Consider the following 24,725-nt stretch of genomic DNA (forward strand, 5'->3'; position numbering starts at 1 on the left):
TATCATTTTATGTCCCCTTCCAAACCATACAACTTTTGTTTGAAACATTTTTCCGTATTTATCACAGTTTTCGAGGGATCTTAATACATTATTTAAAATGAGACACCCTGTATATGATAAAACAGCAGTTATTTTTTGCAGTTTCATAAAGTTATTTTTTGTAGTTTCATAAAGTTTTAAAATGTCAAGAATATTTCAGAGCTTGATGTTGCCTTTTCTGTTATGATCGACTTTTACTGATGTTTATTAGAGATAAAGTGATGTATATTTTTTCTGATAAGGATGCAACTTTCTTACAAGTTCCTTTTGAGAATATAATATAATGTTTCTTTCAATAATAAAAGAATAACATATAAAATACAAAACTTAAAAACAGATATATAAAATATTAAGGATAATTTTTTTACGGATATATTATTTTTAAAAGCTATTTTAAATATATTATATTATATATTAAATATACTATTATATATATTATATATATTAAATATACTATTTAAGAAGTTTCGCGATATATTTTATTTTAACATTACATCTCTAGTACACGAGTAATCATAAATAATATTAAATTTTTTTAATTGTTTCCAAAGATGTTACTTTTTATTTATTGTTAATCTTATTTTAAAAATAATTAAGGAATTATATATAACATTATATATAACATTTTTTATGATTTGAAGAATGAGTTAAAAACTAAAAATTTAAATACATATTTATCAACCATAAAATATATATTATTTAAAAATTTGTCTATTCACGCTTTAAAATGAATTTTAAAATGTAAATTCACTTTGAAACGTTTGGGTGAATCATATATTTTAAATGATTTGAAAATGGAATGTTTTAAATGTATGACCTTGGAATTTGTTTCAAAAAATTCCATATTTCGAAAAAACATTATGGTTTTAATAGTAAAACTTAATAAATGTATATATATATATATTTTAGTATTACGTAAGAACAAAAAATTCTGAAAGAGAAAAAAACACTCATTTATTCGCTATCTGATTTATGATATAGAATCGTCCATAATTAGATTTGATAATAATTCAATATTAATTCAATATTAAAATGATATTAATTGTATATCTATTTATGTTACAGTGTGCATTTGTTGGATTGTGTACAATTAATATATTTATTATGCGTCTCGTAATTTGTGATAACGTGAACTATGTCGCAGAATGGTCTGCGAAGTATGTTTTAAAGAGAATCAATGATTTTAATCCTAATGAGAACAAATATTTTGTTCTCGGTCTCCCTACAGGTATATAATACTAATAAAGTAAAAAGTAAATCAATATTTAATAATTAAATTAACACTAACTGTTTTAAATATATTTCATTATTAATTATATGTTATTAATATGCTATATTATCATCTTAATATCTTTTCTTTTTGTTTCGTTTCCATCAAGGAGGAACACCTTTGGGAATGTATAAAAAGCTTATAGAATATTATCAACAAGGCAAAATTTCCTTCAAGTATGTTAAGACATTCAATATGGACGAATATGTTGATTTACCGAGAGATCACCCAGAATCTTATCACTTTTATATGTACAATAATTTCTTCAAACATATAGATATCGACCCGAAAAATGTGCACATACTTGATGGAAATGCGACGGATCTTGAAAAAGAGTGTGATAATTTTGAGAAAATGATCAAAGAGGCTGGCGGAGTAGAATTGTTCATCGGAGGTACAACAACAATTTCATTAAATCTAAACAAGAAATTTTTAGATGTAATAAAAATTTGAAAATAATTTTTAAAATTATTTACAGGTATCGGACCAGACGGACATATAGCCTTCAATGAGCCAGGTTCGTCATTAGCTTCTCGCACACGAGTGAAAACTCTTGCGCAAGACACTTTGGAAGCCAACGCAAGATTTTTCGGAAATGATATTAACAAAGTACCAAAACAAGCACTAACTGTAGGCGTCGGTACCGTAATGGACGCAAAGGAAGTGATGATTCTTATCACCGGATCTCACAAAGCTTTTGCTCTTTACAAAGCTATAGAAGAAGGCATTAACCATATGTGGACAGTATCTGCGTTTCAACAACATCCTCGTACGCTTATAATTTGTGATGAAGACGCAACTCTGGAGTTACGTGTGAAAACTGTTAAATACTTCAAGGTAATCTCATCTATCTTGTCATCATGATATCATGATATCATGATTTAGCACTCTTTTTTTGTCATGAAGTAGAGACATTGATTACATTCAGGCACAATTGAAATTGCGTCTTGTATTCAATTTATATATTATTTAGGCACTCAGTGATGTACATCGTAAATTAATTGAGGAAGATGGAAATGCTATCCCCCGCCGTACAGTGCAAAACAATTGAAACGGTAGTTACTTTCATGACTTTTATGCTCAATCAAAATTTTCTGTATTATACGAGTTATACATATCCATTTTCCTTCTTATAAAAAATATCTTTTAATAAAAAGAATATATTAGATAGATTAGAGATAAGATATTAACTCTATGTTTATCTATTCTTATTTTTTATGCAAATTTGTTATAATGATGATCACAATCCTATATAATTAAATTTATCCTATATAATTAAATCTTTTTTGTAGAATTTATGGGACATTCATAGCAAATTAATCGAGCAAGAAAATCGGCCAATATAAAGATTTTATCATCATCGCAATTTGTAAACGTTATAATGAATTTACACGGAGATAAAAATCGAAAGTTTTAACGTATGGATGATAAGGCTATGAAGCTAGAATGATTAGAGATTATATAATGCAATATATTTATATTTTATGTTCTCTATTTTAATCGTATATTTACATATACAAATTATATATATATATACTATCTTACACAACTGCCATATGAATGCTAGAAAAATATATTTTTATATCATTATTCTGTTATTTCAGAAATAAAAATATCCTTTTTACTGCCGTATTACAGGAGCATTTTCAGTGATTATGATCCGAGATTATTTAATCTAATCTTCCTTCCCAACATAAAAAATTGGCAAGGCAATAACATAGTTTTTTAACTGCAATAAGTGACTACAAAACAAATATAATATATGAGTATTATATTCGCTGAAGATGCTTATTGTGCAACACAGTGCGATTATTGTAGAAATAGTGACAAATAGAACACGAAGATTGTGAATCACATAATAGTCCAGTAGATCCCTCGAAGAGAAACAGAGACAAACTGATTGTGGAATTGAAAGTGAGAGAAGCGAAGTTGACAATCATTGGGGAAATCTCTATCGTTCCAAGAACGGAAAAACGGCATTTAACAAAACTTTGCACATGTGATGCAATAATGTGCACGCGGAAATTAATCTCATCCGGCATGTACAAAGTACATATAGGCAACATAGTTGACGAATAGTGACGTAACGATGTAGAAATATTATGAGACTAGGGAGGAGGCGGATCATACCTCCACCAGCCGAGACGAAGGCGGTGGTGGCAGTGGCAATGGTTGTAGCTATTACAAATAAAATGATTGCCCGATGTGGGACATGCAGAGATACGCGCGCGCTTCATTCACACGTATTATCTCGACTCGTACAGTCCGCTCACAACACGAAACGTGATAATTAATGTAGATACGAGTTTTTCCTGATATTATTTGCCTGTGCGATAATCATGAGCAACGATCAGCAAGAATTGAAGACGATTGAACTGCGCGAATTGCAACCGATATTGAGTCGTACATTCGGCGATCAGTTGATAGTGATCCATTATACGACTAAGAATTTGCTGCAGCCTGGCGAGAATTATGGTAGTACCATTTTAAGTGTTCATGCCATAATTAAGCGCAATGATGAGTCAGAAAAGGAAGATCTTTATCTCATTGCAAAGATGCCGCCACCAACGGAATTCCAACGACAAATCTTTGATTCCCCGTTCACATTCAAAAAGGAAATCTTCATGTATGAAAACATCGTACCTTATTATCAAGAATTGGAAAAAGAAATGGGCTTGAAGGAGAATGAAGTATTTGACATATTGCCTAAATATTATCAGTCTCGATTATCGCTGACTTCAAATGTCGATTTCGATGATAATGCTGTTATTCTAATGGAAAACTTAAGGACACGTGGTTATTATAACGGCGAAAGAACTAAAGGTAACGCGTTAAATACCTTATTTATTTGAAATACATTAGTGAAACTTTGAGCTTATTTTAATATTTTTATGAATATTTAAAAGGAGAATGCCCATAGTATAGGAGGATTTCTGCCCTAGAGATGGAATCTCTGAAACCGATAAATTCATTTAGAATATAATGAAATCTATCGCGCAATAATTCAAATCCAACTTTTTTATCGGCGGGGAAAGTTGAAAAAATCATATTTAAAGTTTTACCGAAGTGACGCGGAAGTGAGAGAGGCAGAGAACGAGCGAGGTTCTAAATGAATTTATCGTCCTTTGAATTAAAAATTTCTATAATTTAGAAACTAGAGAAAAATGTTCAGTTTAATATAATAAATTATTTGTGAACTCCTCGAATTTCTAATGAAAAGTTTATAATTTAATATGTTAATGTTAATGTTTATTTAAATTCTTATTTATAATACGATTAACACAGTCTTTATAAAAATGATGAGTATTTTGTGAAAAAATCGACAAATTTCTAAAATGTATTCTAGAAATCATTCTAAAGAAAAAAAATTTATTATAAATAAAAGTGTCATATCAAAATTTTTAATACTAAAACTTGCTAAGCAAAAGCCTCGATCATTTCCTTTACAACTTCGGATACGTACAAAAATTTGTATGGATTGGTAAAATTGATCAGAACAGTCACTAAATAATTATATTACGTCTAATTATTTATCCACACTTAGAGCAAAAAGTAATTTAAATTGGAAAATAAATCTAGAATCTTTTTATTTAAAATAAAATTTTATTACAGGTTTCAAATGTTTCTACTTAATGTTCTTATTAGTATTTTTAAAATAAATAAATACATAAAAAATATAAAAAATTCATATTAATAATAGTTTATTAGTTTTTATTTTACACATAATAAATTAATTAAAAAAAAAATCACATTTTGATATTAGTTGAGACTACGTAGTCATTGTAGATCGAGATTAATATAAAGTAGCGCGGGAGAGGTCAAAGCAAAATACAGGGTGTCCGATAAATTTTGACAAAACGCTCGTGTGTAGATAGAATGGAATAAATTGGATCAAAAAGTCCTGTATCACATTTTGCAATTTTCGCAACAGTTAACAATAGATATTAATTACTAAAAATTACTAAATATTGGTTTTTAATAATTTTTTACTCAAATACTATTAACTTTACAGAAAAACAACGAAAGACAAAAATTGTTTATTTTCAGAAAATTCTGAGAATTTTTTCAAAATTTGTTAATATTGTATTTTCTCATGTTGATAAAAATAATTGCCAATAAGAAGAAAATGCAATATTAAATGCAATACTAAAAAGTTGATAAAAAATTCTAAAAAAATTCTTAAAAGTTCTAAGAAGAAAATTAACAATTTTTGTCTGTTGCAATTTTTCTGTAAAGTTGATAGTATTTGAGAAAAACATTATTGAAGATCAGTATTCAGCAATTTTTAGTAACTATTATCTTATCAGCAATTTTTAGTAACTATTATCTATTTTTAGTAACTGTTGCGAAAATTGCAAAAGAGAACTTTTCGACTCAATTTAGTTTGCCTTATCTAGACATGAGCGTCAAAACTTATTGGACACCCTGTACATAGAAAATTTTTGAACGCTTATAATTATCCCGGACGCTTTCAAAAAATCTCCTCAGACATTCCCGAACACTCGAACAATAAAACAAGAGACGTTGTCCAGGAAAGACAGATAGCAACTTTAGCTATATATGGTCTATAGGTCAATTCGCTTCAGTTATGAAGACAATTTTAGATAATTTTAATATTGTAACAGATGAAAAATGCCAGATATTTATAACTTTTATTAAATTTTATAAATTTATTATTTTATTAGGTGAATATTATTTTCCCTTAATATTATTCTGAAATTTCCTATTTTTGTTTACAAATAGGCTGCTGTTTGTTATATTCACAGATTATCTAAAAGTTATAAATGTTTAATATTTTTCTCTCCTGTAATAATATTCATAAAATTATCTATATTTCGATAACTAACTGACCTAGTGTATCTGAACTTTTTTATTTAAAATGACTTCTAGAATACATTATAGAAATTTACAGGTTTCCTCACGGATATTTTGTAATATATAAAAAAAAAATAAATATAATAAAAACAGTTAATATAATTTCATAAATTGTATAAATTGTTAATACAATAATAATGATTAAAATTAACTCCGTTTATTTAAAGACACAATACTCAATACAGCATAATAAATCAATTACAAGAGATTTGTCATTTATCGTAATACAATGATTTACCTTTTTTTTCTTATCAGCATGATTTATGATGTCAGTAAAAAAATAATTTGTAATGTCAATTCCCTTGATCCCATTTTTTTCAAGTTTTATGCGATTTCTCTTAATATATTCAGGAAATATATCGAGTAGCATTACAATGATTTTTATAAAATCGTGAAAAATATTTCATATAAGATCAATACAATTGCATCACATTGCGTTTTCACTAATTATGCGAATCTCTACATATTTTAAGATAACTAAATTATACTATTAGACTAATTAGAAGATGTAAATACATTTAGTCAGAGTTGGTATCTATTATAAAAAATGCATAACTTTTTTGTTTGAATTGTAGGATGCGATCTTGAACACTCGAGAGTCGCGATACGGGCGATGGCGAGATTTCATGCGCTAGGGATGGCTACAAAGTACAAGCGACCGGAGTATTTCGAGATATTAAAGGGACGCAGTAAATGCTTGGAGTTTAATACTGAGGAGTTTGAGCACTTCCAAGAAGATATGCTGAAGAGGATAGCAGGGGACTCAGAATTGTCTGTTTACGTCGATCGATGCGAAGCTGCCGTTCGTGACTCGTTCACACATGGTTTCTGGACAAAAACGCCCGATGAACCATGGTCCACTATTATCCACGCGGACTTTTGGGTGAACAACATCATGTTCCACCGTAATGAAAACGGTCATATAGACGATATTAAATTCGTGGATTTTCAGAATTATTTATTTTTCAGTCCATTGCGTGAGATGGTCTTTTTCCTGTTCTCTAGCACAGAGATCATTTCGAGCGATGATCATATCGAAGAACTGATAGATCTCTACCACGAGACATTTTTGGCTGTGCTGAATCGAATGGGTTGCGATATCGAGCCATTTAGCAGAGAGAAATTCGATGCTAAGCTGTTCACTGATGCCAGGCTCGAGTCTATGCATTTGTTCTTCATGCTTAAGATACTCACATTAGACGTGCAGGAGATCGAATTGAAGCATGAGAATATGAAAAGCGTTTTGATGACTTACCAAGGGAACCAATTGTTCATGCAACGATTGCGAAAGGTCATATTATATTTTATTAAACATGATTGGATATAGGCAATATATAATAGGAAAAAAGTAGAAAATATTTTGAAATATCAAGTCACATATAAATACATTTATGATTGCACGATAATGCAACATAAATAATAGCACTACATATGTAACTATGTTACACATTATTTTGCTTCATCCTTTGCAAATCGTTAAACGATAAAAGGACAAGGCAAGTTATAGAAGAAAATGAATGTGTATATATTTATAATTTAGCAAAATTAATGATTATATGTATAAAATATATATTTTACAATACTTCATTAAGTTTTCTTTATTTTACAAATATTTGAGTAAATTAATTTATCTTAAAATAGATTTATTTTCTCTTGACCTTAGGTATTCTTCTATTTTTATTCCTGTTCTTCACATTTGTGACTTCGTAGAAATTGCTTCCGATCTTTTTTCTTTTACTAGCACGATCTATAGCTCTTCGTTGTTTGCTTGTTAATTTTTCTTTCATTTTTTTATGAGATATTGATGAGACACTTTGTATATCATTACTTGAGACTGTTTTAGAAGGAAACATTTCAGTATCGCTGGAATCATATTCATTGTCTACAACATCGAATACACTCTGTTTCAGATTATCTTGTGCGATAGGCAAAAATTCTGAATCTGAATACTCATTGCTTTGATTCATATCATCTTTTTTATCTGTGTTATCATTGAGAACATTATTATCATTATTCGAAGAATCGTTCATACTGTCTCGATCATCTAAATTTTCTTGTAAATCAGATTTATCTTCTATGATACACGAGTCATTTTTTGTGTTCGCATTTTCTGATTCCGAGTCACTTTCCACACTGCTATCATCCTCTACGATACTTTCATTGAAAGATTTATCCTGCTCTAGAATCTTAACATCGTTACCAGAATAAGGCAATCCAACGCGTATTTTTCTAAAATCTTGTGTCACTGTCAGCTGATTCTTTATTATTTCTTTTGAAAGTAGATTATCAGTTTCTTGTGTTTCTTTATTATCGGTGATTTTTAATACATTATCTTGTATGATACCAATTTCATTGGTATTAGCCGTTTGATTTAATAAAGGTTCCTCGTAGCCCACAGGTGCAACATAAAAAGGCAATTTACCACGTTGCCAGTCATTGAGTACCATACGTGCAGCAATTGCAATGTCAGGTTCTCCTTTCTTTAGAAGCTTGCCGCTTCGACGCGCCAATTTTTCCAAGAAATCAACATGATCTATCCATACATTTATTTTGTATGTCTTACGAATGTACTCAGGTTTCACTCTTTCTAGGACGGAGACGATGTAATCTTCTGGATTCTGAACGAGTTCTACTCTTACTACTCCCTTCAATACCTTCTCAGTGTCAGTTTCCGTCGACGGATAAACGACACCGGGACAATCTATCAAATAGATACGACGCATAAGAGTTATGTACTGCCACACTTTTGTTTCTCCAGCTATAGGCGCCACTTTACAAACCTTTTTGGAACGCAAGGTGTTTATAATGGAACTTTTTCCTGTATTAGGATATCCTATGAAACCAACACTGATCTGTTTTTTATCAACGTGTAATTTTGCAAATTGCCTTAATAAATTTATCAGAGAACCTTTGCCAAAAGGATGTGTTAAGGAGGCATGAAAAGCAACCGTTGGATATTCTTTGCTCAGAATAGCAACCCATCTTTGCGTGACCCACGTTGGCACCAGATCTACTTTATTTAAGATAAATATTAAATGTTTGTAAGGTTTTTCGATTTTCAGATATTTTTCCACAGGTGGAGACCTAGTTCCCATCGGATCCCTCGCATCCAATATCTGCAAAATAACATCAGAGGAGTCAATGACTTTGTACAACTCATTCCATATCCTTTTGCTTTGTCCTGCCGACATGACCCAATCTCTTTGTGCATCCTTTACGCCAATATCCTCGCGAACAAGGTCGTAATCTTTGGAGTCTTTCTCCTTGTTATAAGTATCTTCCCTATCCTCAGCCAATTTCTTCAATTCATTGTACGACGTTGTTGCCAAATTCGGTCTTTTTCTAATCTTCTTTGGACCAAAAACATTTTCAAAACTTTCTGTATCCAACAAATGTACTCTTGCGTTTGCCGCCTTTTGCTGAAGCAAAGTTATAGGCAATTGAGTAGGTTTCATGACAACTTTATAAGGATCTTTCATAGCAGTTCCTAATTCATTCTGGAATTTTTGCAAAGCATTTTGTGAAATGACTCGTGAATTACCAAACCATCTTTGGGATGGCTCCACACGTGACGTAGTTCCAGAAGTGTTCCAGCCTTGAAACGGCGCAGGGCTAATGATCTTTCCAGCACGATTGCGTTTCGGTCTCTGATTACGATACATCTGTAATCTTTTAATAGTTGCTTTCGTTCGTACTTTAGCGACTCCTTTCAACCCTTCTGTAGGACGTTCGGGATTCATACTGTGTCCTGAACGCTTAAAGCCCTGCTTTCGCGGAGCTTTGTTAGTAGTATGTGCTTTAGCCATTATGTCTGTAACAAATGTATCACTTAATATATAAAATATAAAATATACAACATATTAAAAAATATCTTTTTAAAACTTAATCTTTTTTAACATTATTAATTGAAAAAGACATTATAACATGTATCAAGATATTAAAATCAAATATGTATAAAAATAACTTGATTCTAATTAAATATATATTAAATATTATATTAAATATTATATTAAATTATTTAATGTAGTAATATATTATATTAATATATTATATTAATTGAATATAATATATTAATATATTACTACATTAAATATATTAAATAATTAAATCAATTTTAATATTTCGCATAAAAATAATTCTAAATTCGATAAAAGCAATGTATATTTCTATGTTTTCTATATTTACATAGTTTATATATTTGTTAGTTTTCACAAAATAAATTGACAACGTACCAAAATTGTTATTCCAAACGTAATTAAATTCGTTAATTAATCAAAATGTTGATAAAATACAATTTGCAACACAAATAAATTCAACGTGATTCAACGTGTCCTATGTTAGGTTAAGTTACAATTACACCTATGGTCTGTCTTCTGTTCCTGCACTAGACTGCACTAGAAGCTAGAAGTCTCTCTTTCTCGCTTTCGACGAATATCAAACATATACTTATTTCACTTTTTCAAAAGAGTTACACTGATTCAGCCATAGAAAACAGACCTCTAGTAATTTTTGATTCCTGCACCTATGTACACAGAACATTGCTGCGCGGCGTCAGTAGCCAATGGCTACGTTCAGCAGAGAAAGCAACCTTGCAACTATTATAAAATTCTTGAATCTGATTGATTTATACATTTAGATCCAATGAGGAGCTAAGAGCAAGATCAATCATATTAAAGAATTTTACAATAGTTGCAAAGCTTTTTCTGCTTAACGCAGCCATTTATTCTTTCGCTTTTATGAAATATTGGTTATCTAATTTCCATCGTGCCATAAGCCACATTCTATGTGCAGAAGCCATTAGGATCGTTCGATGTATTATCGATAGCTCGCTTTTTTTCGTGTTATTGCACGTCAGTATAGGCAATTTCACGATCAACAATATCAACTGTGGCTTAGTTTCCACTGAGGGTTTAAACCGGATCAGAATATAAGAACCAACTACAGTCGAGTATTCCCTGTTAGGGACTCCGCACAATAAAAGGAACAGGAAACAGAGAACAGAGGTTGTGCAAAGTGCTTTGAAGCATTTGATGGACCAATCAGAAGAAAGAATTTTACAAACTGACCAGTTAAAAAACGCTTCAAAGCATTTGCAGCCTCGTGTTGACTATACCCAGAGAGAATTTCAACCTATCAGAAATTATCTATTGTAGAATATGCAATTTCTGATAGGTTGAAATTTTTATTCTCTGTTCCTTTTTCCTTTTATTGTGCGGGGTCCCTTAGGATCATTCCACACAAACTTGCATAGCCGCATAACCATGTGTATAAAGAAAATTATCCAATCACATTTCTGTCATAAATACAAACGTAAAATATTATTAGATAATTTTCTTTATGCATGTTATGCGGTTATGCAAATTTGTATAGAATGATTCTTACAGTCAATCGACAGGAGAAGGCTCGACTGTAATTGATTGGTTCTTATATTTTGATCCGGTTTACCTCAATGGAAACTAGACCCGTGGTCAAAGTTTCGCTACAAATGCTTTGAAGCATTTGATGGACCAATTAGAAGGAAGAATTTTCCGAACTGACCAGTTAAAAAAATACTTCAAAGCGTTTGCAGCATCGCGTTGACCGTACCCTAGGCCCCTAGGCCTGTGGCAACTACGAAGGAAGTTTTTGTTGCATGAGATAAAGATGTGATCATTTCATTCGCGAAGCTATACATATATAATATATACACATTATATACACATATATTCGTGTGTGTGTGTGTGTGTGTGTGATAACCAGTCACTGTAGTCGTCATAAATATATGTAGTGTCAAACTAACCATGCTAAGACGTATTAACTCTTGTTAACTACCCTAAGAATTTAGACTCGCCGACACGACTGAAAGATGGTCTCGATTATCAAAAATCAGCTCCTGAAACATCTGTCGAGGTATTGTCCATGCAAACACGATCAATTAACCTACAACACGGTTGCAAGTGACGTGCCAAAAAAAAATCGTCCCGTTGAAGTCACACGTCACATAACACACTCCTTATACTTCCTTATTGTTGAGACATACATCTTATCATTGTGATATAGCTGACGAATCTTTCTTTCTTATGTGTTCTGTATAATTGTAACATTCGTAGAGCAGCTTCAAAAATGAAAATATTCTCTCCCATTGTAATCGACATACTTATCATCATATGCTACTGATTTTTTCTACTTTTTCTTGTTAGTAAAAATTTTGCACATTTAAGTTGTGCAATAGTTGTATAACCTTGGGCATAAAAATTTACCTATGCTTATATTTATCTATAATGAGTATACAAATTAAATAATTTTTTATAATTTGTATGTATGTACATATAATATATATTATTATTTATTTAACTTATGATTTTTATAACTGTTAAATGATATATTTTGCATGTTGAGTATTTTATATTGTGTATTATAGGTTTACTAAGAATTTATCTGCTGATAAGATAAATTTGAGTACATTCAAAGGTGAAGGAGAACTGTCAAATTTAGAACTTGATGAAACAGTTCTCACGGATCTACTAGAGCTGCCATCGTGGTTAAGACTAACTAATGCTTGGTGCAATAAAGTTTCATTTCGCATACAATGGACCAAACTAAAAAGTGTTCCTATCTTTTTGGTAAATAATAGTTATTGATTATAAATATATGATATAACTATACTAAACTACTGTAAACTATACTAAACTATGTAATTAAAATATTATATTTGCAGAGTTTGGATGAGGTACATATAGATGTAGAAACATGTGAGGATCTAAGAAGCATGTCTTCCCCGCAGGGTATATCATCATATGCTGGTCCTGCAAAGTATTCTTTTATACATAAAGTAATTGATGGAATAACAGTAGCTGTCAATACTGTACTGGTTACATTTAAAAGCCCTGCATTTATTGCCTCAGTCCAGGTATATTATTATACAGTATATTATTATACAACATAGAAGGTAGTAAATTGAAGATTTTGAATAGATGATTATTTATTATAACATTTATTAAATATAACCATTTTGTATTATTTAGATGAACCGGATTATGGTAGAATCCAAATCAGCAACATGGCAGCGTTGTGATCTCAGAACTACTAGAGTGAAAGATCCTGATCGAGGGCAGTTACTTATCTTTAAAGAGTTAGAATGGCAGACTGTTAGAATAGAAGCTCAAAGTACTAAGGATCACAATTTGACACCACTTCGTTTACTTACAAACCAAGCAAGATGTCGAATTACAATAAAGAAAAGGATATCAGGTCTGTGAAAGTTGATGTAAATATCTTGATAATGAATACATCATATTCACTATTGCTAAATCATCTATTTTATTACAGATTGTTTCGTTATGGGCTGTAGATTAGTAATTATCCTAGATGATCTTCTATGGGTATTGACAGATTCACAACTGAAGGCTGCGCTTCACTTTCTTGATTCTTTGGGCGGTCTTATCGAGAAAGCTACTATTCTTGAACGAAAAACCAAAGCTGCAAGAAAGTTAGAGGTTTGCATCTATTCAATTTGTGATTTTATTTAATTTTTATTTTAATTAATTCTTGTGTAAAACTCTAATAATTTATTATTAATTTATCTTATAATAAGGTTTTACCAGAATATCAGGCACAGATATCTCAACAAAGCAGAACGAAAAGTCAATACAACACAGCGATTTCAAAAATATTTACGAGATATGATGTTGTAGAGACATCATATCATTTTCTTTCACAACGCATTGATCTTCACTTATGTGATGATGCTGGTGGTAAGATCAAAAGAGACTTGTATTTGTTTTTACATTTATTAAGATAATATTTACTATTTTATCTATATATTTATTTATTTAACATATTTTAATACAATTTAGGATTTTCTGCATTTTATACATAATTTTTACTCTTAATATTATGTTATTAAAATAGGAGGCAGATCATTACATCCTGATCTAAAGGATGGTGGTGCATTACAAATTTCAATAGTTAGATTTCAAATTGATTATTATCCATATCATTTAGCGATGGCGGATAGAAAACATTGGGCCAAATACAGAGAAAATGCTACACCTCATAATCAATGGTTGCAACAATCGTTGAGTTCGTTTAGAAGTCAGTTTATGGATCTCATAGATTCTGGGAGAACACAACATTCTCCTTTAACAAGAAGTCAAGGAAACATAACAGGTTTGTGCATATATATCTGAAGTCAAATGTTTGAATAATATGTAATTGATATAAGACTTTGCGTATCATTCGATTTTATTTAAAACAGGAAGCGCTATAAAAGGTTCCAAAGAACATTTAGAAAAAAGTAATCAACCACAAAATTCAAATGTTACGCCATCTGAGCAAAAGAAGTCTCAACATCCTAGTGGTAATCCTGTGAAAAATTACGTTTTGGAGCAACTTGCCAAACTGATGACAACGTGCATTATTATCAGAATCGATGATTTTACTTTGTACAAAGTGACAACAACTTCGCGTAATCCAATGCCAAAAGAATTTATCTCAGGTATTATATGTTTAATATTTAGAATTATTTGTTTATCAGGCTGTTTATTAAAATAGTCGCATCAAGTTTGACAATAATTATTTTATTTGATAATTATACAGCTCAAACCAGGAAAAAACATACATCAGGTACAACAAATTAGTAGTTGTTCGTTTGAATGTAACATTGCACATAAAGTTTTTAACTAAATTTAATTTATTTTAACAAGTAGATTTATTTTACTTCTCTTTTTTTATTATGTTTATATATATGTTTATATATATGTTAAAAAAAATTGAGATTAATCTTTAATTTAATATTCAATGTGCAATGACGTGTACTTAAAAGATATTGATATTACATATTACAAAAAAGTTTCTTAGAGATTATACAAGATATTATATGTTATTTACAAATAGTATCGTTAAATACTGTTTAATTTTTTAACAAAATGATGTATAAAATTATCATTGCATGTGAGACCGAATTTAAATAGTAGTTAGATTTAAAATTTTCCTTTCGTATTTTATTCAACTTCCATTATCTCCTATATCTATTTAAATTAAATTTTTATTTAGGCGATCGTGACAGATTTAGTCTTCCAGAAGACGTAACAATACTTCATGCTGAGTTTACTTATTACTATTATCCAGGGGATATTACTTTTCCCTGTAAGCAGATATTTCATATAAATATTTTTATTCTATTCGATAACTTCATTATTAAACAATATAATATAATTTTTTAGTGCCACCACCTAAATTTTATGTACAGCTTAATCCTATTCAAGTAAATTTCGATGTCTGTTCATGCCTTTGGTTTAATTCTTTTGCATTAAATCTTTATCATTCTCTTATGGGAAAGGACAAGCTGAGTTCTTCGCGCTTAATGTATTTTGATGTAAAAATAGAGGCTATACTTCCAAGAGTAAGTTGGAACATATTAGCATATATTTTTATTACTTATATATCATTTCATTCACATTTTAGTAATTAAAATTTGTATTTTTAGATAGTTTTTGAAAGTCAACAGGATTATCCAAATCAGAAAGACAGACCCAAGTCTTTGCATATTCAAACCTCTAGAGCGTCTATAACAAATGTTCGATCAACAGAAAGATCTTCAAGGGCGGATTTGGCACAGTGTCTCAATGCGTTTCAAATGGGACAAATGTTCTTTGGAGCAGAATTTCCCAGTAAATCAGGGGATTTTCATGTAGTAACGGATAAATTTCTAGCTCATTGTGCAGGCATGTATTTACGATATTGTTAATATTAGCAACACATTTAGTCCTTTTTCATTATATATATAGTTTTCTTTTTCTGTATCTTCTTTTTGTTTTGTATTTTAGGCACTGATAATATTAGGCAAATACCACCCAATTTTAGTAGCAATTCCGTAAATGAGCTGCTTCGTCAGTTGAACAGAGAACTTTTATGGACAGAGGCGAAAGATATATGGTGCTGCAACTTGGAACCTGTTTGGGGAGATTTTTTCGGAGCACGGGCCGTTGGCCAAAATCGACCCGTACCGTTTCTAGATGCATTTCCTCTAACACTCTGGTGTTATTTCACTACAGACTCATCAGCCACAGAGAAGCTGTCGCCCGCCGATATTCATGGGCTGGCATATATAAGCAATCTAGTTAGCGTACAGATAAATCATTATCAGTATTTGTTCTTACTTAGATTGTCGGAGATAATCTCCGAGATGGCTACGTACTTGGCTGTGGACTCAAATAAGATTTTGAAAGTGGAGAATGGTGGATCATTGATCATAGGCGCATTGATACCGCAGGTGGAAGTGACATTTGTGATGCCGTCACATACACCTGGTAAGGAGAATTCCGGTGGTGATTTAGAATCCGTTGTGCCTGATTCGTCCAGCATAGCGGACGATTTCGTTGGCCCATCCACAGTTTGGCATACTAGCACGGTGAGCGCGCGAGTAGATTTTAGCGCTAAGAGAATGAACACAAGCAATGACGTAGAGACACCTCAGAGTGAGGCATCATCGATGATATCAATGGATTATTCACATTCTGCTCCGACACAACCGGTTGTCACTTTTAAACAAAATGGCACGAAGAAAAGCGATCAGGAAAGTTCAACGAATGCAATGTGGTGCATTCCCGAGAGCTGTGGACCGCAATACAGTAGTAGTGTTGGCAATACAAGCGATGAAAAGAAACATATAACAGAAACCACACATAAGCATAGCAAGTCGGATTCAAACACGCCCTTTATTCCGAATAATTTCAATGTTAATCTTTCATCTATGAAAAAAGGACTCAGCAATCTAATGACATCGATCGACTCGGCTTTGAAGGCCTCCCCGGAAGATGGTAGCAGCGATACAGTGTCTATGAGAAGCGACGTTAGTTCGGACAGTGAGAATTACGTTTTGGTAAGCCTACAGGATCAAGGGAAGATTGACGCAGTATTCGGCATTGATAACTCGATTAGGATAACGGCCGTAGAAGAAGCAACTGAAGTTGTAGAAGAAACGCCGGATACTCAAAGTGAAAAATCTATGGACAGCGTATGCAAAAGGAAGGATCTAGCAAGTATCATAGACAATTGTGAACAAGCTATCATTATCATCGAAAACAGTAGAAATAGAATTTTATTTTCTTATCCACAGGTTTCCATGGCAACATTCAAGCTGTCAAAAGTTGAATTTATACAACAATCTTGCGATTATTCTTCTGTTATTAAAGTTCAAGTTTCTAATATTGACAATGATGAGTGTTCATCTATTCCTTGGGATGAATTTCAGGTGAGATAAATTATATTTTAATAGATGTAAAATAAAATAAATATATACATATATACGTTATGCCATATTACATAATTATGCTCTTTTTAAACGAACAAAATTCCTTATTAATTGTACTGCTACAATAAAAATTTATTCTCTTCTTTTATGGAAATTTTGTTATTTTTACATAATATATATAGCTTATTTATTCAGCATCATTTGTGTGCTAATTTAAAGTATCTCGAATATAATTAAATTATATTTATACGGTAAATTTGTATTTTGTAATAATTTTATTGATATTTGAGTTTCAATCATAAAAAAATCACTTTTCTCCACACAACATTTTGCCATAATTTAAAAAAAACTGCATTAAACTTTTTGTGATTATAAGTCATAGTCTTTTCCAATTAGAGTATATATTTGAAATAGCGGGTTACTTGTGCATAAGCTACTAATACTTGAGTAGTCTTGCAGTAATTTGCTCATTGTTTTTACATTATATAATCAAGTTGATATTATAAATGTATATTTATACGATTTCTGTCTTTTAACTTTTTTTGCATGCCTCTCCCGCGTCTCTCCTTCTCTTGTGAATGTTTTTATGTGGCACTTGTGGCAGGTCAAGAGAAAGGTATTGGCAAAACCATTCATACATTTATTATTAGACACTGTGAAAAAAATGCATGTGTTGATATTGAGCTACATCACATTGCTGTTATCACACTGTTGATGGATTTCGTAGAATCAACAAAACTTCAATAATGTTTTAATAAATCAAATTATAATATTATAATTACATAATTATCATACAGTTATTAGCAAATGCAAATTTTTATTAAAAAAAAACCAACCACAAATAGAAGTATATTAAAAAATGACGATTTATATCATATCATATTTATATCGCATTAGTACAGTGATAATTATATTCTTCTGCAACATTGCTTTATTGAAATGGAATAATTGCATTATATGTTTCTGCTTTTATCTTTCTTGTTCGACAGAATAATTTTAGAATTAATTAAAGAGCATATTATTTTTTATTATTAAATTGGAATGCTTACAATTCTAAGTAAGTTACTTTTAATTATTTATGATTTCCATACACAGTTGATACAAATTTAATTTTAAAGTTTTTTAATTAGATTGCGGTAATAAAATGTATGGCATGGTATTGTAATAAGCTTGCGATAATTACAATAAGCAATATGTGAAGCTTGATTATGCTAGGCATTGTAAATATACATTATTTCAGTTTTGTATATTTTTTTTGTATATTTTTAATGAGATTTATTAATATTATTTCATACATTAAAAACGCTTTAGCGCATTGATACGCTTTTGCATCTGAATGAGATCGTTCTTGCAATTTTTATATATATTAAATTTTAATCTAAAATGTTTTAGCATTTGAAATTTGTTAACACATTTAACAGTAGATTTTTAGAGATGCTGTAATTAATAGATTTAAAAATACATTATGAAAGCTATTATAAGTAAATTATTTATAATTTATAACTAACAAAAAGGTATCATTAATTCATTTAGTGTATAAATCATATTTCATCTAATTTCGTAATATAATATTTCAATTTGAACAATAAATTGAACGTAATCAATATGGAAATAGATATTTTATTAGCTGTAAACACAATTCATAGATCTACCCGTATTTAATATGTTCATGCATTCTGTTTGATAGACCAAATTCAGTTCGCGATCTCGAGGTTGGATAGAATTACCGTCCGATTCTGACTGTAGATCACGTATTAAGTTACGTTTGGATCATAGTTTGAAAAATCCAGAGGATTCTCGTAGATTATCGGATGCTAGTCAGAAAGACACGAGTGACAGCAATAGGTCAGCGCCTCAAGGTCGTAGATTGACTGAGCAAAACACATCTCGTACATCCGACATCAATGTGCATGATAAAGAGAGCGTTATGAATTTATTCGAGGATAAGTTAGAGATGAGAGTCGCTAACATAGGAATGTCATTGTCGATGAGCTCGGTAACGGGTTTAGCGGATTTGGCAGAGGACGAGATTATACCTAAACCAATTCCTATGCAGGTAAGTAATTTTCGGAAGATTATCAAGTACATTTCTTGGATATAATATCCTCTAAAAATATAAATAAATAAAATTTATTGTCGAACGCATATATTTTATTTCAGATATACTTGGAAAATATATCATTACGTTTAAATGAAGATCGTCCGCCAAATAACATAACTTCTCCAGGGCCAATCCCGATAGATTTGAATATTTCCAAACTCAGGATAGCGCGGGACATGAGCGGCGTGTTTCACATTGAACCCGTTGGTAAGTAACGCCGTTGTTGAAATCCATTTGTTTCTGCCACTTGCAATTAACATTGAGTTGATTTTCTTTTTCGATTTTTATGCGATATTAATCTTAGTTATGTCGTTCCTGTGCGCCTGTAAATACACGTACCCGTAAGTTGGTATGTAGATTTTTACATTGCGCAAGTGGCAGATTTCTGTTTGGAAGTAATTAATATTACATATTGCGTAATTGTTCTCTGCACCCAGGCGGCCTTTCGAATGTGAGCATTGATATAACACTTGTAGACAAATAGTTTTAAATATTGCTGCTTATTACTATTGCACTGCTTAACATATATTATTTTAACTAGACATAATTAATATATATAGATAAAATATATAGATAAAATATAGCATGAATTGTAGCTTATTTTGTACACAAAGAAAAATTTATTGAGTTACAAGAAGTAATCATTTTACTTTTTATTATGTATTATTTTATATTATATATTGTTAAATTTATATAGGATATATCTAAAATTGATTATAGCAGAATTTTTTTATATATATTTTTATATATTTGAGATATATTTGAGTTATTTTTAATAATTTTTTTATTTATACCTAATAAGAGCTGACTGACATAATTTTTAAATTATTTATTACTAAAAAATGGAAAAATGACATATGTATATACGTACAATCAGTATTATAACATTTTTATTAATAAGTCCAATCATTGCCATTGCTAATTATTGTCTGATATCTTTGAAGCATGCTTTAATTAATTTTACAGCATACTTTAGATGAAGACCATCACATTAAATAAATCTGTCGAGATAATTGTTCCATATATACTTTCTATCGCTGCAGCATAATATTTATATATCGTAATATTTATATATCAATTAGATTAGATTATTTATATATCGTAATATTTATATATCAATTAGATTTATATCTGATGATTGTGGTGGCCAGTCTAATGTTTCGATACTATTTTCTTTCTTTCATTAGGAATAAAAACGATATTTTACACATACATAATAACTGTGATGATCTATTTATCCTCTTTCTTTGATATCTTTCATGTCTTACTATGTGTGGTTTAGTAGATCATCAATGATATTGTTTCATATCACTTTATTAACTTATTTATCAACGCCTTAGACTTTTTTATGTATTTTGCAGCCGTATTTTCCCGCAACTTTCAGTTCTTTCGGGTGTGTGCAAAGGAACATAACTTTGAATCTTTTAAAATATACATTATTTATGATTAAATATGTCATATTTAGCAAAAATAGACAATAACTTTATATAATGCTTCATAGAAAAAGAAAATCCTTCCATTGTCCAAAAATTTTTAATTCAACAGTTTCAAAATTTAAATAGAAGTTTACGTGATCACGCTCTTATTAGACAGACTGTATTATGAAGAATTAGATATTGAATCTTAAGTTGGTAAAAAGTTCTTTGTCATAAATACATGTATCCTAATTAATGATTTATAATATTTGTCTTATACACCCAAGCTATATCTATTTTTTATCATAAAAATATATTTTTTATATTTTATATTGCATACATTTAATGTTAGTATGACTAGACAAATCTATATTTATATTAGTATATTTATTTCTTTTTAATTATTGTCTCTTTTGAAAGAAATTATACAGTGTTATGTTTGTATGTTTTTGTTGAAATATTCAATATAACTTTTAGTAGATCAAATAGCAATTTTTTTCTTTTTAGTAACTGTAATAGAGGAGATCCATTCAAATACGGCATTATCGAGTGACAAAATGCTTAAGAATGCAGAATGCGAGAGGGAATTAAAAGCTTTAAGACAATCCAGTAAGCAATTGAAATTAGATAACGAAGAATTGAAACGTCGTATGGGAGCTCTAGAAAGATTGTCGGAAGAAAATGCGAGATTAATGCGCGTTAAAGAGGAATCGGATATAATAAGATCTCGTTTGAGCACCGCAGAAGATGACATTGCGAGTCTTCTGGAAGAAAAGAAACTCTTACATGAAACTATTTCAGAGCTGCGAAATCAAAGATTGGAAGACGATCCTGAAGGTAGTAATAGAGCTTCATGGTCTATCAAGAGATAGCATACCAGTTGTTTTGATTGTTCCAAATGTTGCAGTTCTACTAAGTCTTAATTAGTTATATTTTCTATAAAAAGAGAAACATTTTTTTTGACTAAAGTCTAGGATATCTTTATGTAAAGCAAAAAGACTTTCAGTTTACTTAAATAAAATAGTTATCGCTCACGATATAATTTTCAACTTTACATATATAAATTAATGAGAATTAGAATAATTTTAATTTTTCTGAAAAAACTATCAGGTCTATAACTATTCTTTAAGATATATTATTTTCGTAAAATATTATTATCTGCCGTAATTACATGCTAGTAACTGCCGTTTAGGTCTTTTGCTTAAAATATAAAACAATGATAAGAATTATATAGATGCAAACTTAAATGAAAAATATCAACTTTCTTATCATGATCGAATATAAGGCGATAAACCGCAATATGTTTCACGAAAATTAGTAATTGGTCATACGATGTTTTGATAAATTTTAATCGCCTGTGTATTATTTATGAGTAGTGTTGCTAAAAGTTGTGTATCATATTTTTTTGTATTATGCGCATTATTTTGTTATAATATATGTATATATAAATAATTAACAAATATTTTGTTATTTATCTATATATACATGCTTATATGATATACATATCCTTCTAAAAATGAAATAAAATATATAATAAAGATGTAAATGAATAAATAAAAACGATTTATTTAGATTGATATCTATGTTAATAAAGAAGCATGCTATATATATTTCTCTGTTTTAAGATGAGAATTAAAATCTACTCAAGTATTTGCATATTTGTGCATTATGCTCATGAAATGTATTTGTATCACGATTTTTTTAGAAGGATGTGTATGTACATGTACAGAATAAGCAAGTGCACTAGTCAGTATATCACAGTTATATTGATTGATTCTATAATTGGTAATATTTTCATATTTTGCTTTCTATATAATAAGTAAAAACATACTGTGAAACATAATGATTTAAAACAGACGATTATAACTTAATAATATATACTAGTTGAGCCTACGGATAGACTTCAAATAGAAATTGTGACCTGGTGGTATCGCATTATATCATATACATAATTTGTATTGACTGATTTAATGATTCATCAAATGATGAAAATTATAAATAATAATAATATGATAAGGTGGAACGTTTCAATAAGACTGTATAAAATTCGGATATGTTGGTCTATAGTAGTCGCACTAGAATCCTTCAGATAATTTATATAAACGTTAGACACAGTGAAATTGACTTAATGAATTTTTAAAAGAGAGAATTGTAATACGATGGATTGCAAATGATAGTCCTTTTAATACAAGATTTGTTTTAATTTACAATTGATCCCAATAATAGCTTCCTTAGAGTTTGATTTTGATAGATTTAGTTTCTATAATGGATTGCTGGTCGATCCTACATAAATGGAAAGTATTTTTTTAGTGCATACGAATACATGATGCGATTGAAATTTGTTTCATAATGTAAATTTTTGCTCTTAATATACACATTTCATGTATTATAAGTACGTCATTTAGATAGATTTCCATTTAGATGCGGCTTTGAACGGCGCGTTCTCTCGGCAAATATTTTCTGATAAACAAATACAAATGTCATGATTGTATATCTATGTGATTGCTTGAAACGGTGCAATACGATATAGTTATGTAATATTTGACTAGTGAACGCAATGACTGAAGGTAGCAATTGTGTCTACATATATTAATATGTAGGCTTTTAGAAAAGAGTGAAAGATAAAAGTTGAAGTTTTTACTTTCAAATATACGGATAAGCTTTTTATAATGCACATATCATATCTACAATGAAGAGTTTGCTTATATGTATAACACATTTATATATGATCTGATAACATTTTACATTGCAGAAACATATTCTTGCGATTTAATTGTATATCTCTTATTTTTTTTTTCATTTAAGTCTGATTTAAATCAACTTCCTAAAGTTTGCTTATAATTCCTTTCTTAAAGAACTACTTTTTTTATATTAATAATACAAATATATTTGGTAATATTATATGTATAAATATGTTTTGGTAATAATATATATCAAACATACTTTTTTCATTGTTTATAATATTATATATTATATATTAATATTATATATTATATATTATAATTATAATTATAATATATTATATATTATAATTATAATTGTAATTATAATTATAATATTATATATTATAATATTATATATTATAATAATATTTATAATATTAAACTAAAGTTATATCTTATAAGTTTTTAATTTTTGAAGTTTTTAATAACTATATTTTAAATACATCTTATAACAGGAATATTTTATATATTATGTATTTTTTTAATAGCTACTTATTATAATTTTACATTATATTTCCATTATAAATGAAAGATTGTTTATTATTTTTCTTCTTCCATATTTTTACATAAGAGTTGCATAAAAAGGCTTTAATAATGTATACCAAATATGTATATCTAAAATAATGAAGAGACTTTATATAATCTTACTGTTCAACTAACCACAAGTGCTATGTAACTATATATCAAATGGAATTGCTTTAAATGATGAAAAGCCCTGAATTCTTCCTTTTTATATATATTATATATTTGAATACTTATTTATATTACATGACATATATAACACAAACTTCAGGAAGTTGAATGTGATGAATTAATTATATAATAAAATCGATAATATTATACTTTAGAATGTGTTTATAGTTTATAATTATTGTATTTAGGTCTTTTTCAATATTTACATTTTTATGGTTTATGGTTATGTTTAGATAGTGGATTACTATAAGATTCTTATATTGTTATCCGATTTTAAACATTGTTGTTAGCTTTATTTCAGCCATATATATTATTTTGGATTGATAATATGTTTTTGATCTTAACATTATCAACAAGCAAAACTTTCCGAGTGTTT

At 29.5% G+C, this 24,725-nt stretch overlaps 4 protein-coding genes across 4 annotated transcripts; 3 read left to right on the forward strand and 1 right to left on the reverse strand.

Annotated features, from left to right (window-relative positions):
• Positions 1-1,143: 1,143 nt before the first annotated feature.
• On the forward strand, positions 1,144-2,360 carry LOC105627243 (glucosamine-6-phosphate isomerase). The gene is made up of 4 exons (XM_012208531.1): positions 1,144-1,267; positions 1,419-1,703; positions 1,788-2,146; positions 2,283-2,360. Exons 1-4 carry the CDS (start codon positions 1,144-1,146, stop codon positions 2,358-2,360), a joined length of 846 nt encoding a protein of 281 aa, XP_012063921.1.
• Positions 2,361-3,648: 1,288 nt separating this feature from the next.
• On the forward strand, positions 3,649-7,771 carry LOC105627245. The gene is made up of 2 exons (XM_012208533.1): positions 3,649-4,132; positions 6,760-7,771. The coding sequence occupies exons 1-2, from the start codon at positions 3,649-3,651 to the stop codon at positions 7,509-7,511; spliced, it is 1,236 nt and encodes a 411-aa protein (XP_012063923.1). The 3' UTR covers positions 7,512-7,771.
• On the reverse strand, positions 7,751-9,990 carry LOC105627244 (nucleolar GTP-binding protein 2). Its single transcript, XM_012208532.1, has one exon. It carries the CDS (start codon positions 9,988-9,990, stop codon positions 7,828-7,830), a length of 2,163 nt encoding a protein of 720 aa, XP_012063922.1. The 3' UTR covers positions 7,751-7,827.
• Positions 9,991-12,029: 2,039 nt separating this feature from the next.
• LOC105627246 (UHRF1-binding protein 1) lies at positions 12,030-21,805 on the forward strand. Its single transcript, XM_012208535.1, has 18 exons — positions 12,030-12,073; positions 12,585-12,786; positions 12,882-13,073; positions 13,189-13,414; positions 13,493-13,659; positions 13,758-13,917; positions 14,075-14,332; positions 14,421-14,660; positions 14,762-14,788; positions 15,218-15,310; positions 15,388-15,566; positions 15,651-15,888; positions 15,991-17,201; positions 17,283-17,417; positions 18,022-18,033; positions 19,105-19,473; positions 19,578-19,725; positions 21,441-21,805. The coding sequence occupies exons 1-18, from the start codon at positions 12,030-12,032 to the stop codon at positions 21,803-21,805; spliced, it is 4,266 nt and encodes a 1,421-aa protein (XP_012063925.1).
• The last annotated feature ends 2,920 nt before the right edge of the window (positions 21,806-24,725 follow it).

The sequence above is a fragment of the Atta cephalotes genome, assembly GCF_000143395.1.
Source record: "Atta cephalotes unplaced genomic scaffold scaffold00008, whole genome shotgun sequence".
Lineage (NCBI taxonomy): Eukaryota > Metazoa > Arthropoda > Insecta > Hymenoptera > Formicidae > Atta > Atta cephalotes.